Here is a 19,469-nt window from a genome sequence, read left to right on the forward strand (position 1 = left end):
TGTGTGTGCGTGTGTGTGTGTGTGTGTGTGTGTGTGTGTGAGACAGAGAGAGTGCATGTGTGTCCACATGCCTGTGAGTGTATAAGAGTACACTTTGTGGCCAGTTTATTAGGTGCACCATCCTGTTCACAAAAATGAAGGACTCTGAGTCATGTGGCCATGGTTTTGCTGAAAATCAGGCAGAGAGACATGGTGGGATCCAATTACTGTTTGAATGAATTTTAGGACTGGCAAAACCAGTGACCTTAATGACCCCAAGCATGGTATAATTAACTGTGCCAGACGTGCCACTTCCAGTACCTCAGAAATGCTCCTGGGTTTTTCCTGCACAACAGCGTCTAGGGTTTATCAAGAATATTCTGATAAACAAACAAAAAAACATCCAGTCATTGGCATTCCTGTGTAGAAAAGCAATTTGATGATGATAGAGGTCAAAGGAAAACAGCTAGATCCCTGTAGGTTAATGACGAGGTCACAGATTAGTAAATAAGCATGCAGGACAATAGCAGTGTGCAGAGCTGCATCTCACAGTTCATCTCTCCTTGTCACAGATGGGCTGTAGCAGCAAAAAAAAAGCAACCGTGTTCGAATTGTCAGTTAAAAACTGGAAAATGTGGCTCCAGAGGGAATGTGATCGCCAACCATAGACAGCTGAGGAGTGGGAAAGTATTGTCTAGTCTGAAACATCCTGGTGCCTGTTGCATCATTCTGTGAGCAGAATCAAGATTTGGCATAAGAAGCATGAGTCCATGGCCCTGTCCTGTCTGGTGTTAATGGTGCACGGTGGCAGTCTTGGTTTCCTGACTGAATAATGTTTTCCTGGTCCTTTCATGTTTGAAAATATCCAGTTGATCCGCACTTCCAACTGTATGACACTCTACATCAAAACACAGGATATCTCAGAATAGTTCCCCAATCATGACAGGGAGTTCACGTTCCCCGAGTGATCTTCACATTACCCAAACCTCAACCAAACAGACCTTGCCCAAACAAACCTCAACCAAACAGACCTCTACCAAACAGACCTCTACCAAACAGACCTCGCCCAAACAGACCTCGATCAAACAAATCTCAACCAAACAGACCTCGATCAAGCAGACCTCAATCAAACAAACCTCTGCCAAACAGACCTTGCCAAAACAAACCTCTATCAAACAGACCTCGCCCAAACAGACCTCGATCAAACAGACCTCGCCCAAACAGACCTCGATCAAACAGACCTCACCCAAACAGACCTCGATCAAACAAACCTCTATCAAACAGACCTCGATCAAACAGACCTCGCCCAAACAGACCTCAATCAAACAAACCTTTACCAAACAGACCTCGCCAAAACAAACCTCTACCAAACAGACCTCGCCCAAACAGACCTCGATCAAACAGACCTCGCCCAAACAGACCTCGATCAAACAGACCTCACCCAAACAGACCTCGATCAAACAAACCTCTATCAAACAGACCTCGATCAAACAGACCTCGCCCAAACAGACCTCGATCAAACAGACCTCTATCAAACAAACCTCAACCATACAAATCTCTACCAAACAGACCTCCATCAACGAAACCTCAACCAAACAGACCTCCATCAACCAAACAGACCTCCACCAAACAGACCTCCATCAACGAAACCTCAACCAAACAGACCTCCATCAACCAAACAGACCTCCACCAAACAGACCTCAACCAAACAAACCTTAACCAAACAAACCTTAACCAAACAGACCTCAGCCAAACAGACCTCCACCACACAGACCTCCATCAACCAAACAGACCTCCACCACACAGACCTCCATCAACCAAACAGACCTCCACCACACAGACCTCCATCAATGAAACCTCAACCAAACAGACCTCCATCAACCAAACAGACCTCCACCAAACAGACCTCCATCAACCAAACAGACCTCCACCAAACAGACCTCCATCAACCAAACAGACCTCCACCAAACAGACCTCCATCAACGAAACCTCAACCAAACAGACCTCCATCAACCAAACAGACCTCCACCAAACAGACCTCCATCAACCAAACAGAACTCCACCAAACAGACCCCCACCAAACAAACCTGAACCAAACAAACCTGAACCAAACAGACCCCCACCAAACAGACCTCAGCCAAACAGACCTCCATTAAACAGACCCCCACCAAACAAACCTCTAATAAACAGACCTCCACCAACCAAACAAACCTCCACAAAACAGACCTCCACAAAACAGACCTCCATCAAACAGACCTGCACCAAACAAACCTCTGCCAAACGGAGTATGTTTGAGGTGAGATGGACAGAACTGCAGCATGAATGTACTTCAGTTCAGACTGCAATTGCTGGGTCGTGTCATCACATCAACATTGACAAAAATCCCTGTGGGACATTTTCAACACTCTGTAAAATCCATGTGCCAAAGACTTGTGGCGTTTTTTTTTCTAGAGGAAAATGTTAGGTCAAAGCTAGTACTATACATATGTGTCTAATAAACTTCCAACTGTGTTTAAATCTATTCTTTGAGATATTTAACATTGCTGAGCTGTTTGTGTGCATGAGTAACTGAATGTGTGTGTGTGTGTGTGTGTGTGTGTGTGTGTGTGCGCGCACACGCAGAGTGTCTTAGATATATTTGTTATTTTTGTTTGTGTGTACGTATGTTTATATTGATGTGTGGGTATATATAAAGTAGTGTTCATCCGTAAACAGAAATGCATTGTGGGTTTGTTCATTCGTATAAAGGAGTGTCCTTGAGAGAAGCGAACAGTGCATGTGTGTGTGTGTACATGTGCATGAATGTGCAAGTGAAAAACATTGAGATATATATGCACAACCCATTCAAAGAACAGAAACTGTCCAACATCAGATAAACTCACTTATGTCCTTGCATGCAGTTAAAAAATTAAGTCTAGTACTCACTGGCGAGGTGGAGGGTGACTGTTCGACTTGTCAGTGTCCCAAACGGGCTAGCACTCAGGCAGCTGTACCCTCCCTCCACCGTAAGGGGCACCTTTCCGTCCTGTGGGGAGGGCTGAACCAGCAGGGAGCCGTTGGGCAGGGTCCGAACCGTCTCACTGTCCATGAGAGCGACCCCGTCCTGGAGCCAGGTGACATTCAGCGGGTTCTCTGAGGCCCCCAGGTGGCAGTCCAACAGGAGAGGCTGCCCTGGGTCTAACACCACGTGCACAGGTCCCGCCCCACAACTCAGCTCCACTGACACAGGCTTCTCTGCAGGGGGAGGGAAGAAGATAGATAGATAGATAGATAGATAGATAGATAGATAGATAGATAGATAGATAGATAGATAGATAGATAGATAGTGAGAGAAGTTCAAGAGAGAGAGAGAAAGAGATAAGTCATGTAATCAGTCAATCAGTCAGCAGTGTGCTAACGCTGGGAGAAAAAGGAGATTGGGAAAACGCGAAAATATAATGAATGCAACAAAATTAATCTAATAGTTTCTTTAACTTGAAAGCATTATGCAAATATGCTGTGTTGACTGAATAAAGTGAATTATCTGAATGATCTCATGTTAACTTTGGGCAAGCCCCTCCTTAAGTCAGTTAACATTTACTTAATCCAATAAGGTAATGAGCTCTCATAATGCCATCAAACAAAATGAATTAACAAGATTTTGCAGCGTAGACCAACTATTTAAAATTACATGAATATATTTTTGTTTATTTTTTTCCTCTAAAGCTTCCTCAAATGCATGTACAGTGACTACGAGGAAATAAAACAAAGTCCCCCCATTCATTTTTGTCTATATCTATCTATCTATCTATCTATCTGTCTGTCTGTCTGTCTGTCTGTCTGTCTGTCCATCTCTTATGACAACTTTCACATAAATGTGAAAAATAGAGCACATGGAAAGAAGAGAAGAAAGAAGACAAACACTAAAGGTAGCCTGCTCTCATAGGTCACATAAAAGACCAGCTGCTAATGATCTCAGATTACAATCAGGCACATGGGAAATAAGCTTTTAACCTCTATATATCACCTGTGAATTCATGTTTGGTTTTGAGCACTGAAAATTAAAATCATACAATCAATTCTTAAATGGCCTGGGAACAAACAAAGAGAACTTGAAGGGCAGGAAAGACAGGCTTCTTTTTTCACTTCCCATAAGAAAAAAAAAATCGACAATACTGTACTTTTAAAGTGCCCTCATGTTGAAAATATTCATGGAGCTGCAGTGAGACATATTGTCTACAATATCTGACTGTATAAAACAACTCTCAGACATGCACGGCAAGGAGCCCTGGCAAACAGCAATCATTCATCAACACCGTCTGTGCCTTGCACAATGCTGAACACTGCTGTTTTTTAAGTGACGGCTTGTAAAACCCAATAAATATGCACATTACTGTGCAGCCTTGACCACAGAGAGGTAAAGCTTTATAACACTAATACTGTCACCACAAGTGTATAATCTTAAACAGACAAACAAATGGGTTTCCCATTTATTTTGTGCGTGTGTGTGTGTGTGTGTGCACGCGTGCGTGTGTGTGCGTGCGTGCACGCGTGTGTGTGTGTGTGTGTGTTCCAGCATGGCACTCAATTAATTAAGCTAATGGCAAACGGAATTATTATGTTGATTGAAATGGGAGCTGACCCTTCATTGTCATCTCTCCCTCTCTCTCTCTTCCCTTTGTGCATGTATGTTTCGAGTGAGTCTGTGTGTGTGTGTGTGTGTGTGTGTGTGTGTGTGTGTGTGTGTGTGTTTATGAGAAAGTGGGCTAAGGTAGACAGAGGAAAGAGGGAAAGATACATGAACAAAGAAAGGCAGAGATTTTGTGATGGATGGTATGTTTAAGTGTATGTCTTCTGGTGGGTTGATAGAAGCCTACTACAGCTCTGTAGACCTGTCGCATTTTAAGAATGATACAGTAAATCTACTCAAATACAGATATACACGCCTAGGGAGATATACTGTGTATATACATATATATATATATATATATGTGTGTGTGCGTGTGTGTATAGATACATAGATAGATAGATATAGACATAGATATATACAGAGAGAGAGAGAGAGAGAGAGAGATGTGGGACTGAAATAAAGCCACCAGGCCTCCATTTTACAATCAATAATTGCTCATTTGTGTGTGCTTTTCCGTGTGTGTTCGTGTGAATGTACATCTGTACGCAAGTGAAAGTGAGAGAAAGAGGTTGAGTGAAGAAGGACAGTAAATGAAAAGTCAGAAAAAAGAGTGCAAATAAACACTGTATTTCTGCATCTATAATAGAGGTGGAGGCAACACGCAGCTCATCATCAGAAGATCTGTTCTACTTTTCATCAACTAATAACCCTGAAAAGCAACAGGGAGAGAGAGAGAGAGAGAGAGAGAGAGAGAGAGAGAGAGAGAGAGATTACAGCAGCGGCACAATAAAGGCAAAATCATCCCCCTGACCTCGATCACCCCTCTCATCTCCCTCTCTGTTCTCCTCTCTCATTGGATCTCATTAAGTTATTAAAACCATTTGGAGCCATTTCTCTGTGCATTGCAAGCAGCACCGCTCTCTGAAACATATGTGACAATTTTCATACTCAAATGGTAAGTACAAGAAGGCCATTTTGTCCTGGGTATATCACACAGCAAACAAGCATAAGGTTTCTGTCAATGTAACATCTTTACTCTACCAGACACCTTACTGTGAGTCCAGCATCTGCAGTCGTCTCCCTGCTCATAGACCCAGTTACAACCAAGAAGATAACTGTAAGCCCCAGACACAGCGGGATGAACCTACACCACTCATGCTGCCAACACAGCAGCATGAACCAACACCATGGGCAGCATGGCTCCTCAGTGGTTAGCGCTGTTAGCTCACAGGGAGAAGTTCTGGGTTCGAATTCCGTCCGTCCCAGGTCCTTTCTGTGTGGAGTCTGCATGTCCTCCCCGATTTCCACCGGGTGCTCCGGTTTCCTCCCACCATCAAAGGTGATGTTAGGGTTAATACTCCTGTCAGTGCCCTTGACCAAGGCACTGGCAAAGGAACTGCAATTGGTCCTCGACCACTGTACTGCGGCTGCCCACTGCTCTTAGTGTATGTGTGCTAAGTGCTCCTAATGTGTGTGTATAGGATGGGTTAAATGCAGAAGATGAATTCCCCCATGGGGATCAATAAAGTACTTCTAAAAAAAAAGACCCATACAGAGAAGAGGAGAGAAAGCAAGAATGGAAGTATAGATATCTCTATTTTTATTCTACTTGATCTTAGTGCAGCATTTGACACGGTCGATCACACTATATTGTTAAAGCACCTGGAAAATCAAACTGGCACTCGTGGCCTAGCACTCTCTTGGTTTAAATGTTATCTCTCAGAGAGAAAGCAGAGTATTCACTACAGTAATGTGAGCTTAACTAAGGTGTTCCTCAGGGGTCGGTCCTTGGCCCTCTCCTATTCTCTATTTACACGCTCCCTTTGGCTGACATTACTCGTAGTCACAACAATAACTTCCATTGTCATGCTGACAATACTCAGATTTTCCTGCCTATCAAGCACAATGACTGCTCTGAATTGGCTTACACTGAAGCATGTCTTTGTGCTATTAAGGGTTGAATGTCTTCAAATGTCCAGATGCTTAATGACAAGACTGAAATTCAGGTCATTGGTCCCCCTATGCATAAGCATCTTTTTAGTGATCTTACCTTAAATTTTGACAACTGCATTTTCTCTCAAAGCTCTACAGCTAAAAACCTTGATGTGATTTTTGACCCTAGTCTCTCGCTAGCAACTCATATCAAAAACACAACTAAAACTGCCTTCTATCACCTCCGTAATATCACTAAAATTAGGCCCTTGCTAAGTACGGCTGATGTAGAAACCATTGTTCACGCATTTGTCACATCTCGCCTCGATTACTGCAATGTTCTGTACTCTGGTCTGCCTGCCTCTTTTACCAAAAGTCTTCAGCTGGTCCAGAATGCTGCTGCCTGAATCCTGACCAGAACAAGGAAGTTTGATCATATTAGCCCTGTCCTGGCTTCCCTTCACTGACTCCCAATTCGTGCTAGGGCAGATTTTAAGGTCCTCTTGTTAACATATAAAATTCTACATGGGCTTGCACTGGCCTACTTATCTGCCTTAATTACACCCTATTATCCCCCTCGCACCCTGTGCTCAAGATTCCGGACTATTAGTCGTTCCGAGAGTTAAAAAGAAGCCCAATGGCTACCGAGCCTTTTCCTACTGCTCTCCCTTGCTCTGGAATAGTCTACCTAAATTAAGGAGGCAAGCTCTCTTCATAACTTTAAAACCAAACTAAAGACTTATCTATTTTCTCTAACTTATGGATAATATAATTTTCATTTGACTTTGTTATGGACATGTAAAGCCCTTTGAGACTATTAATAGTGATATTGAGCTCTAAATAAACTTTCATTATTATTGTTTTTATTGTTATTATTATTATTATTATTGTTATTATTACTATTATTATGTGTCCCTCTCATAATCTGCGCAGCCTGGCTTAAGAGCCTCAGAGCATCTCTCTCTCTTTCTCTTTCTGTCTTCGTACATCTATATCTGTGACAGCACAAGGTTAACTTCTTCAAAGCTGGAGAGGCAGCTTTGCCCACGTTTCACCTGCTCTATTAGCAGATACACAGCACAGCAGATACAATTCAGAGGCAACATAAAAGCCACACAGTTCGTTTACACAATATTATACTTTTCCTTTCAAACAGAGCTACAGACAAGGACATGGTTGCTTTCACATACCAGGCTCCTTCCGTGTGTGTGCGCGTGTGTGTGTGTGTGTGCGTGTGTGTCAAAAAGGAAAAAAAAAAGCTCATCTCTCAAAAACAAACCCCAAAAAACCATACATATTCAATCTTTAAAGTGTGAACATAAAAACACAGGTAATTCAAATGGTGAGTCAGACGTGTTGTCTCTGAAAAGCAGTTACTTGGCTGGCTGTTAAACTGCGACTGGAAGTGAATATTTGCTAAGGAGCTCTCGATCATTAATTGAGTGGGCAGAATATTAATATTATTGTCACTCATGAAATATGTTGAAGTGATAGAGTTCTCAGAAAGGCAGCAGCTGAAAAAAGAACGAGCCTCAAACAAACTGAAACAGAGTTAAACAGAATCCATAAACAAAAAATAGGAATAAAACCATGATGTAGGTTTTATATATATATAAGTGTGTGTGTGTGTGTGTGTGTGTATATATCGATCTATGCACCCCAGGCTTTAATCAGTACAATGCCCAGTCCGACCACTACTGGGAAAGTAATCATTATCCCTTTATTTGCTTATCTGCCTACTTACTTATACTTTATGAAAGCCAGTGCCTTGATGTTAATTCATAAACATTAGATTTGGTTTGTCAAGCAAAAACTGTGTGCAAAGCAGTTTAATATATCAAGCATTTTATGAATTAAGGAGAACAATTTTGAATCTGTAGCTTTCTCAATAAATGAATGTGTGCAAGGAATGAATGTCAAACGCTGATTACACAGTGATTACATTTTGTGTGTGTGTGTGTGTGTGTGTGTGTGTGTGTGTGTGTTGAGGATTAAGTTCGTTCTTGATTTTCGTAAAGGCATTGAAGTAGGATATTTTTAAAATGCGTGATCGTGACATCATACACCACGTTTCTGTGTACCATCCTAAAGGCCAGATTTGCACTTAAATCTAGTTTATTGAACAATATATAGCAATAAAAAAACCCTTTCTCCAACATTGCATTACTGCTTTTAGGAGACTTTCAAGTCTTTAATTTCTTAAGAACACATAGAACAAACACTATAAAGACAGAAAAAGATTGTGAAGCTTATTTGTAATGAAATTTTGAACCAAATTCCAACCTCATTTTCCTGTAAAAATGTGCATTTCTTTCCTTGAAAAGCACTATATGAAGACTTCAAAGACCGAGAGATATATATCTTTCAAAAGCAAAATAACATGTGCATATTTTATTCCTAAGTTCACAATGGAGACATTCCAATATTAAAGTTCGATAGCGAGAAAAAAAAAAAAAGAATGATACATCAAAACAAGTGAATTTTCTAGATGATTTGGGGAGTCATTGAATATCTATCAGAATGATAAAGACTTCATATCCAGCACTGAATGAGATCCTGTAGCATACAGATCCAGTACTGCTAGGGTATTCCAATACATCTTTATAAACTATTTTTATCTCCTTTTCAAACGAGGGCCCTATTGCTCACAAAATTCACTGTCAGCAATGACCAGCCTTCCCTCAGCAAATACTGCTTCAACGCAAGGACATCCTGCTTAATAGCGTTAATACTAATTCCTTCCTGTCTTACATTTGTGATTAAATTATGTAAATAAAACATTCACTGTATGTTTGTTCAAGGGATTGTTGAACACGTTAAAAAAAAAAAAAAAAATTCAGAGACCGTTTTATTGGCATTTGACTGCGGTTCATTTAACATTTTGTAGTGAGTGATCTGCCGAACTGAAAATGAATGTTGTTCACCTTAATCTCAGGTTTCAGCATGAAGAACAACACTGACCTGGTAGCGTTTTTACCTGACCAAACACTCACTCTACTGTCTAAACATTCTGCCTAAAAGTTTTTTTTATCTCTGCCACAGCCATCAGAAATCAGTAGATAATGTTTTCAGATCTTTACAGAACAGTACCACATTCTTCTCACATAGTTGCTAAGTGAACTGGATAGATACCCTCACTTCTCCTCACTCATCAGGCGTAAAGGGATGCTCCTAATGTTAAAGGGATGCTGAGGGCATATTTAGTTAAATGGAGATATATATGTATGCTACAAACTGCTAACTGCTATATGTATGCTAAATTTGTGTTCTGGAGTGGATCTAAAGTAAAGCAGACAACACCCCCCCCCCCCCCCCACAAAAACACTAAAACAAAAACTCAAGGCCTCTTAAAACACAGAAAATGTTGCTTATGTTGTCTCTCTAGAATGAGGTGAACAGAGGTAGAAAGAAAGACATTTTGGGCAGAGAGAGGGAGAGAGAGAGAGGAGTTTGCAACATATCTCTTTTTATTGGTTAGTGTGGAAGTTTGAGGACACACCATTCATGCCAAAATTGAAGTTCATAGACCATGGTCCACTTGAAATCAAAGCTGCAGTGGAAAAGCTACTTTAATGATGTAATGTAGAGGGAGTTCTGTTCTCTCATAGCACCCTTAGTCAACTCTGCCTAAACAACATGACAGGAAGACTCTAAAGTGGCCAAAGTCTGCAAATTAACTTACAGTGTCCAGGTATTACTCGTGCAATTCCCAAAAAAATTGCGTGAAGATCATACCAGTGTGTTAAACACAACAAAACACACACACGGCACTTTTCACATCACACACAACTGCATGCATGTTAGGAGGATCTGAGAGAGTACGAAAGCACATGCATGCGCACACACACACAAGCACATACACACACACGCACAACTGACATAAAGTTCAAGCATGATGGTTTGTTTGTTATCTCTGTGAAGATATGATATGCCAGCGAGGGGATAATATGGGAAAGCTATAGAGGCCAAAGGAAACCTAGGTCAGTAAGTGAGTTAGTGAGTGAGTAAGTGAGTGAGTGAGTGACTATCTGTGTGAGAGAATGAGTGAGTGACTGAACAAATGAGTGAGTGAGTGATTGACTATCTAAACTGTGTGAGAGAATGAGTGAGTGACTGAACAAATGAGTGAGTGAGTGAGTGAGTGATTGACTATCTAACTGTGTGAGAGAATGAGTGAGTGACTGAACAAATCAGAGAGTGAGTGAGTGAGTGATTGACTATCTAACTGTGTGAGAGAATGAGTGAGTGACTGAACAAATGAGTGAGTGAGTGAGTAGGTAAGTGAGTGATTGACTAACTGTGTGAGAGAATGAGTTAATGACTGAACAAATGAGTGAGTGAGTGAGTGAGTGAGTGAGACATCAAGTAGATGAGTGCACATGTGAGCAAGAAGACGAGTTTAAAATTCGTATCTCAACTGCTCTTGCTCCAAATTTGATCAGTTTTATGTATACACACTTATCTATTCACATATTCATTTTTATTCCTAAATCTTTATAAGCTTGAGTCTTATAGGTTTATGAAAATAATCAGATCACTATGGGGAAGGGACACACATAAGGCTGATCATAAATTTTAATGCTGACCTTCAGAAGGCAAAAAAAGGTGGATGCAGTTAAATTAATAATATGCACTGAGCTTTGCCTCCACAACTGCATTACTCCCACTTCCAGGATTTGGGTCCAATGCACCCAGGACAAATTTTTGTGTCAACCAAAACATTGTATAGTTGAAGAAAGGTAGGAATTTGCATTTGCTCTTTTCTCATTGAGTCCACTGGCGATCAGAATCTCAACGGAAGAGGCACGATAAATATATAATTTGTTGTTGATTTGCAAGATCATTTCTTTTTCCAACCAGAAACAAAATTTCTTTTTGTTTGCTTGACAGCGTTAGTTGTTTATATTGATTGTTCTGCTTGCTGTGTGAACTGAACCAAAGTTTTTTTTTTTTATAACACTGATCAAAGCCACTGAGAACAAATATGACAACAAAAAAACAAGGCCATAAGAGACAGGCGGAGTCAGAGAGCAAGCAAAAGAACGACAGAGCTTCAGAATATGAGAGAGCCTTACAGAATTAAAGAAAAAGTGCGTGTGTGTGTGTGTGTGCGTGTGTGTGTGTGCATGTGTGTGTATGCACGCGTGTGCGTGTCTGTGTGTGTGTAGACTTTTTGTCCCGTCCATCGCTGTTTCCTACTCCATTCATTCACACACACATGCACGCACCACCATAAACTGCCCCAATCTTGTTTGTTTTCCCATGAGTTTTCCAACAGATCTCACTGGCCAGGCAAACTAAGGGGGACCCCTGACTTCCTAAAACACAGAAATTGGGCTACACTGATGACCCCACCATACAAATCAATCAAACACAGACCATTTCAACAACGTTAACCACTGGAAGTATGTTGAACAATGCCAATAACCCTGCAAAAACGAACTTACTAGACATACTTTAAAGTCTTTCCCATTCATTTCTATGCTTTTTGGAGAAATCTGTGCATGTGGTTGATTCAAGGTTATGGACTTTTATTGTTGCCTTGTTAAAAACTTCAAAGTTATTTCGACAGTCTATTTGAAGAGGACAAAACTTTCAAGGGAATTGGAGCTGAGCAATAATACCGTGACAACCCCTTGCAAAGCAGAGTGCAAATGTCTGGCGTCTTTCTTTTTTTTTTTTTAATCTTTTTTTTTTTTTGGATGAAGCCAGCTGTACACCTTTTTGTTTCTTCATCTCACAGATTCAGAATTCACCTTTTATCTCTTTTTTTTCAGTTGTTTTATTCTGATTTGACTAATTTAACTGGTACATTTCTGAATACCCTCTGTGAGACCGGTGTGGGAAAATGTATGCATGTGCGTGTCCAAGGTTGTCTGTCTCCTTAACGTTACTGTGTGTGTGTGTGTGTGTGTGTGTGGGTGTGTTCTTCCTCAGTGTCTCCTCAGTGTCTCCTCGCTGGACTGTACTCCTCCCACAACAACTTCAAACCTGTGCGCCAACTCTAGGGTCATGTGACCACATGGACAGCAGTAGAGAATGGTAGGAATGTGATCGTATGACTGTTTACCCGGTGAGGGCCACAAGGAAGAGACACAGCCTCACACAACCATATACGCATAAATACACACACACACACACACACACATTATGTATGGGAAGCACTCCCAGCTACCAACAGTTACACATGCTCCTAAAACGTTCTCCACATTCTAGAACATTCTACCATTCCAGTAGATGTAAAGTTAATCAAGAAAAGAATTCATTTATTCACACTGCGCCAAAAAAACAATAAAATAAACACGCAATATGCAAAGACTCTAGCTAACTCATATTTGCACATTTTTGTCATAATGTGTAAACAGGAAAAGAAGCATTTGGCTACGACCCTCTGAGGAAAACTTCACTCAGTATCCTCTTAGTCCTCGATGCCCATGAAACCACTGTCGTGTAAAAATACTGATTCCTTTACATTGATCTTCAACCATTTAACAGTCAGATGATGTTCAAAGAGTGTCATCAAAACCAGGGCTACATGTTTCATGGAGAAATGTCATGAAACCTATTCCATGAAATCAACATGTTTTGACATGTTCCAGTTTTCCACAAGTCAACCATGAGTCATGTGACTAGCCAACACATAGCCAACAAGCCAACACACACTAGCCAACAACTTCACAAAAAAGACTACATCACAAACCTGCATGACCACCAAAAACTATGCAGCCTCTTAGAGAATCTTAAATGGACAATGTGTGAATCAGGTCTTCTGAGATTACTAACAACCCAGTCCTGCTAAAATGTAGGCCTGGCCTAAGTGAATGTAATGGGGTTTGTTCTAATCCATGTGAGTCCATTCTACTCTCATTGCTGTGCTCTGAAAGCCTGTTCACAACACAGAAAACGTACGAGAAATCTCCTAGTGTAAAATTCCAACAGAGCAGCTGGAATTTCACACCAGATTTATTATACGTTTTATGAAGACCCACACTGTTATAATTATGAACAGAACAAGAATACTGCTTTCCAGTACTCTTACAATTCTGTGTACCCCGTGGAGTGTGAATTACACTAATACGGAAAAAAAAAGTACTTCTATAATCCCTAATTAACAGTCTTAGAGTTCATGTAATACTGCTAAATGAACCATGCCAGAAGCCAAGCATGTGAATTGCCTTTCACAACATTGAACTAGCGTCATGGTACCTTCAGGAGAAACTTCATATCAACATACCGAATACAGTAATGAATAACAATAAAATGTGATTAAAAGAAGTGTTGAATGCAATGGTGCGTCTTTGAGCTGCAGGATTCTGGCAGGGCACATCCTTTGGCACTTGTCTTCAAACAGATGACAGTGGTTGGATTTAAGACAGAAATTATGACAGAGAGAGATGTTTAACGCTTTTCTAACTGATTTATCTCAACTTGACCCCTGTAAAATACATAACGAACACAGGGCACGTATAGCAGAGTTCCCCATGCTCCTCCTAACCACTCTCTGTACACAGACAGCTGGCTAAATGTCCCCTATTCTTCTATCAGCTTCTGGCAGGGAGATAGGAGATCTTATCTATGCCAACTACGCAACAGATATACTCCAACATGACAAATGTAAGAATATACATTACAGCTTAGAAAAAAACTCTCAGGAAAAGATCTCTGAAATTCATAAAAAAAAAACTAATCTGGAACCACAGCGAAGGACAAAAAAAAAAAAAAAACAAGATGTCACAGCAATGAGTCAAAGAGAGGGGAAGAAAAGTGGAATAAATGATTTCCTCTGATGCTCATCCCTAAGCTCCCGCTGCAGGTATTGTGCTCATTTCCACTGGAACAGAGCCTGTGAACAGCCTCCCATGGGAATTCAAAAAGGAAATTTAGACGGCACCCAAATATATCACACTCAGACCAGCGCATGCAGTGAACAGAGCAGACAATTTTAAAATACAATTCAACACCTTCAAAATCAAAAATGAACTGCATCTTAAACGCACACGCACACACACACACACACACACACACACACTTTATCAAACATGACATCCCTGAGGAATACAACTCCATGGAAAAAATGGATTACACCCACAAAGTTTAAATAAGGAATTTAGCCAAGAGCATGCTGGGTTTACGTAATAGAATTAACATAATTATAACATTTACACAGCATTCTGTTAAAGACAAAAACTGTAATTAATTTCATAAATTATCAATTAGGCGGAACTTGTTCACAAGCATGTAACGGAGTCCAGTGAAGTCAAAATCCCCTCACTGAAAACAGTGCCCTAAGCAGATTATGACTAATAGAGATTAAAGAGGGATTTCACTCATTTTTTTGGCTAAATCCATCCAATAGATTGTCCAGTATACAACAAAACTGCCTTGAGCACCATAATTCAGAGATCTTAAGAAACGAGAAAACATCGCCAATCAGAGGAAGAATTTAAAAAAAAAAAAGAAGAATTATGCATGTTTCCACTCCAATACTTATCTTTAGACTAATGGTGACAATACGGTTTGGCAGGAGACTGTGAGCTCTGCTCTCAGTGGCAAATGGACACAAGTCAGGCCATATGACTAATGGAACATAAAGCAAACACTATGGCAACAGCAGGAAAAAAGGCACGCTCGACCACAGTCTGAGAGTCGGTGTTAAATGAATGTGCCAATGAAGTGGCTGGTAAAAACACACTCAAAGCCCCAAAGGATCCAAAAAAAACCCCCGCATGTGATCCCCCGATGACGAGTCACGAGTTGGGGAAGAGAAAAGATGGGAAATGGACCATGTGATGTGTTCTGTACAATAACCTCTCCAGCCTCTTCTTTCTTCTTCTTCTTCTTCTTCTTCTTCTCATCCCTCTCTCTTTTTTTTTTTTTTCCTATGGCTTATCCAGAGAGCAAAGGGCTCTATGATGAATTTCGAGGAAAATGCTGGAATGTTCAACTACACAGCAGGCGATATTGCCTGTTAGGAAAAAAAAAAAAAAAACATAAGCAAGATTTTTCCACCGCTAGACCCTCTCTTGTTTTTCGGAACAGGCTTCAGCAAGACTGCACAAGATATGGACACCACCAACACACAGAGCGGAACTGTTCATCTGGAGTTCATCAGAGTTCACATATATTTTCATTTGATCTTTCAAATGGAAAAAACAAGCTCTTTGTTTATGGGTCTTACACAAAGAAAAAAGAAAGGGAAAAAAAAAATAATAACTAAGCACCCCTTCACTCCAAACACCCATCAAAACTCAACCTTATTCCCCAATAGCCACTAGCCCACCCCCACCCCCCCCCCTCCCCCCTCTACCAGCTCTACTCACTAGACCCAGTTCCCACAATAAAACCACACACACACATTCCTCTTCCGATCTGAGAGCTTGGAACACAGGAATGCCTTAGTGAGGGACATGAAGAGGGATTTTTTTTTTTTTTGCGCTGTATTTGTGGGAGCTGTCCTCGAGGGGTGTCTAGCCTGAACGCGGGCCATTGGACCGTTCTACACAAAACACACGGCACCGGCTACATCTATCGCCCTCTTTACCAGATCCCCTCCTCCTCTCGTTCCACTCTCTCTATACCTCACTCCTTCTCTACATCTCAATTTTCTCTCTCTCTCTCTCTCTCTCTCTTCCTCCCTCTTTCTATGCCTCTCCTTCTAATTCTCTCCTTCTCTCGTTCCTTCTTTCCCTCCCTCTTTTTACCTCCAGTTCTCTCTCTTTCTCTCTCTCTCTCTTTTCTCTCAGGTTTCCATGGCCAGTTTCATCACCGTTGTCTCTGTATTTGTTATTATAAGCTTGTACAGCTTCACAATGGCATTTGTCCACAGATATTCCATCATGGGTCAGATCACCATTAGACCAAAATTCATGCCACAGAATGGCACTGTTGTTGGGTTTTTTTCCTTCCTCCCTACTGTACAAACACATACAAATCAACTAATCAAGGTCAAGGGGAGCAAATGTGTGGCTTTAGGGCTACAAGCCTAATTGTGGAGGAAAGCTATGCTCCAAGGGAGGGGCTACCTAGATTGTACAGACTCAACCGAGGGCAGCAGGAGTACTCCTGCATGTCTTTTCTCTAAGGTCTCACTTCTGCTCTGAAGGAAAAAAAATGTATATATATGACATAGTAATTATACTTGTATTACAATATTTAATCACCAAAACTAGATAGAATATTGGTTTCCCAGACTCCAGGGCAAAATTCTGACTTGAGAAAGTCGGCTACAGAAAAAAAAATCGACGAAAATTATTCCATCCTGGACATTTTTCAAACACTTTGCGACCCTGGGTCAATAACCATAGTACGTTAAGCTGTCCGTGCACAGTTAACCAAGCAAAGCAAGCACAAGCACTCTGATCTGTCCTAACATCTAAAGCAGGTTAGGCAATGAGGCAATGAGTTGAGGGGGTATATAAGAGTGGTAAAGGTAATCCATGTCTATTGCACACTCAGCTATACAAATAAACAAGAAGAGCTATTTGGACCCATGCATACAGAAGTCTAAATCGTACGACAACAAAATTTATGCACCAGATCAATACGGCAGGACCCTCCAGGCCATTTACCAAAAGACGAGAGAAGTGCCGGATGCTGGGAGGTACCCATGTGTCTTAGTGCAGTTCTTTGTCATGGAAATGCAGTGCCTGGTTCCTACATCAGACATCCAGGCCCCCCTCCTCATCTCACACTCACACACACACACACACACACACAAATTCACTTTCTCTTTCCTCACTGCCCATCAGCTGCATGGTGTCTTGGATGTGGGTATATAAGCCCTCCTTGTCATAGAGGCTGCTACAGTGTCTCTGAACTGTATTTGAAAGGCACAGCCTACAGCCCTTTAAAAAGCCATGGTAACACCAACCACATGGCAGATATGATCGATACCTAAATTGAATACGTTTTCTTCAAATAAATTACCTCACATTTGAACTTACTTAATGTTTAATGCGTTGATGTGTTGCTTTGGTTAACCTTTTCGAGAATACAAACGGGCTAGACAAACTATAAATATTATAAAATAATTGCAATTAAATTAGTTGACCTGAACTCATTAGTTTAGGCTATCTGAACAAAAGAAACTCTGACGCGAGTTAGTATTGTTCGGTGACGCTTTTCAGGTTCTGAAGTCTGACAACAAATTATACAGCCCACAGTTAAATGTCTAAAATCTTCCAACTTCACTAGGCGAGAGGTAAACTTGTTTTGAAGTCACATCGATTAAAAGCTAACATCTGGGCCGAAAAAAAACGTTTCTGTACCACGAAAAGGGTTCACCACATGTTTGTCCAGCGGTTATGTTCGGTCGTAAAGACACTTGGTGTCTGGAAAGTCGTCCTACATTCCAAAACAAGCGCCGTCAGTCTGTGTTTCAACATACAAACCAAAAGAGTGCCATCCCACCAAATGTGGCTTTTTCCAGAAATGCTACAAATCGCAACTTTAGAAATGTGAGCCCATAAGTAGCTTGTGCAGGGGACATTCCACGTGAAAGAAGCATGGTTACAGTGGCAATTTTTAAAAACGTACTCAGGGGTCAAATTCAACTGAACTCTGTGAGAAAAGCTGCACTGAGCAAGGTGCAAAATCACCCTGAAACCGTGCCGTGCTTTTAAGTCCCTCATGTCCAGACAGATTAAATAAATAAATAAATTTAAATTAAAGACATAAAACATGTACAATAAAAGTCGTAGCTCTAGTCGCGACAAAACATGTACACAGTATAATATTTTTTTCTTTACCTTGAACGGCTAGACGGATAGACCCCAACGAAAGTAGACAGAAAAACCAGATATTCTCCACCGCCATGTAAAGCCTTTGAATTTCAGCAGAGGGGTAATAGGCGTGCGGTTAATAAGCGAGCTGTACCGCTAGCTACATTCATTCAATGGAATCCACAATAATCTCCACGGGTCTATTTGGCCGACAACAATTTCATATATTTCCCCGTTGCATTGGTCCCCCTGTCTTCACATGTAACAGAGCTGCACTAGTCGGGGGAAAGCTGTCGTGTCTCGCGGCGCCTCTTCGCCATGTTGTGCGCGAATGTTAAGAGTGTGTGTGTTAGCTGGCTCCGGCACATACACACACTCTCTCCCTCTCTCTTTCACACACGCACGCACGCACGCACACTCTGCCCCCCCAACACACACACACGCAGAGACATAAACCAGCATGTCCCGCTTTAGGTGTCCAATGGAGTCGCCTGAAACTCAGCCAATATCTTTACACACCCACTCTCTTCGTTGTGCCGCTGCTCCGCGCTTGCTTTCGAGTAAACCTGCGATCGCGCTGCGCCAAAAAGCCCCACTCAACCCCATATCCTCCTCACAGATCAAGCATGTGTCGTATTTTCCTCCCGAGGCTATTAAACACTCATGTGTCCTACAGTGGCTACTGCACAGTGCCCATCCATTCATGCTGAAGTGGTGTACAAGTCCCCAGTTCCCCACACAAAAACAAGTAGACTAGAGATCCACTCTGATATCCAAACGTTTGTACATTACCAATAATGTCAAAAGTTCTCACAGTCGCTTTACAGAATGTGTGTGTGTGTGTGTGTGTGTAGAATTTGCTCTGTAAAACTGGTCAAGGACTTCACTGAAGCATTCCTATGACAGCTTGAATTGTCGTCAAGGAGCAGATATTGTTGGATCTGATATGGAATTTTAGAGATGCTTTCAAACTACGTTAACTACATTTGAGAGTTATACACACAACCATCAGAATAAAAAGAAAAATGAATAGAAAATTGAGTCACTTCACCAACTCCCACTGAACCTGTAGTTAACACACCTGCACAAAACCTGATATGACAGTTATCCAAGTTCACGTGTTTCATCATCATTGGACAGATTTACTGTACATTCATAACAGAAATACAAATGCACATGAACCACTGGAAAATTAAAATCAAGGCAAGGAACATGATGTTACTACACTA

The 19,469-nt window shown here is 41.2% G+C and overlaps 1 protein-coding gene across 1 annotated transcript in view; it reads right to left on the reverse strand.

Annotated features, from left to right (window-relative positions):
* The window catches only part of igdcc4 (immunoglobulin superfamily, DCC subclass, member 4), a 45,456-nt gene extending 26,875 nt beyond the window's left edge, over nt 1-18,581 (reverse strand). Inside the window, exons 1-2 of the mRNA XM_030766929.1 lie at nt 18,268-18,581; nt 2,905-3,213 (exon numbers count right to left, since the gene is read on the reverse strand). Coding sequence (XP_030622789.1) covers nt 2,905-3,213; nt 18,268-18,334 — 376 coding nt within the window. The 5' untranslated portion in view covers nt 18,335-18,581. The remainder of the gene's footprint in view (nt 1-2,904; nt 3,214-18,267) is intronic.
* Between the last annotated feature and the right edge of the window lie 888 nt (nt 18,582-19,469).

This window comes from Chanos chanos, chromosome 2 (assembly GCF_902362185.1).
Source record: "Chanos chanos chromosome 2, fChaCha1.1, whole genome shotgun sequence".
NCBI lineage: Eukaryota > Metazoa > Chordata > Actinopteri > Gonorynchiformes > Chanidae > Chanos > Chanos chanos.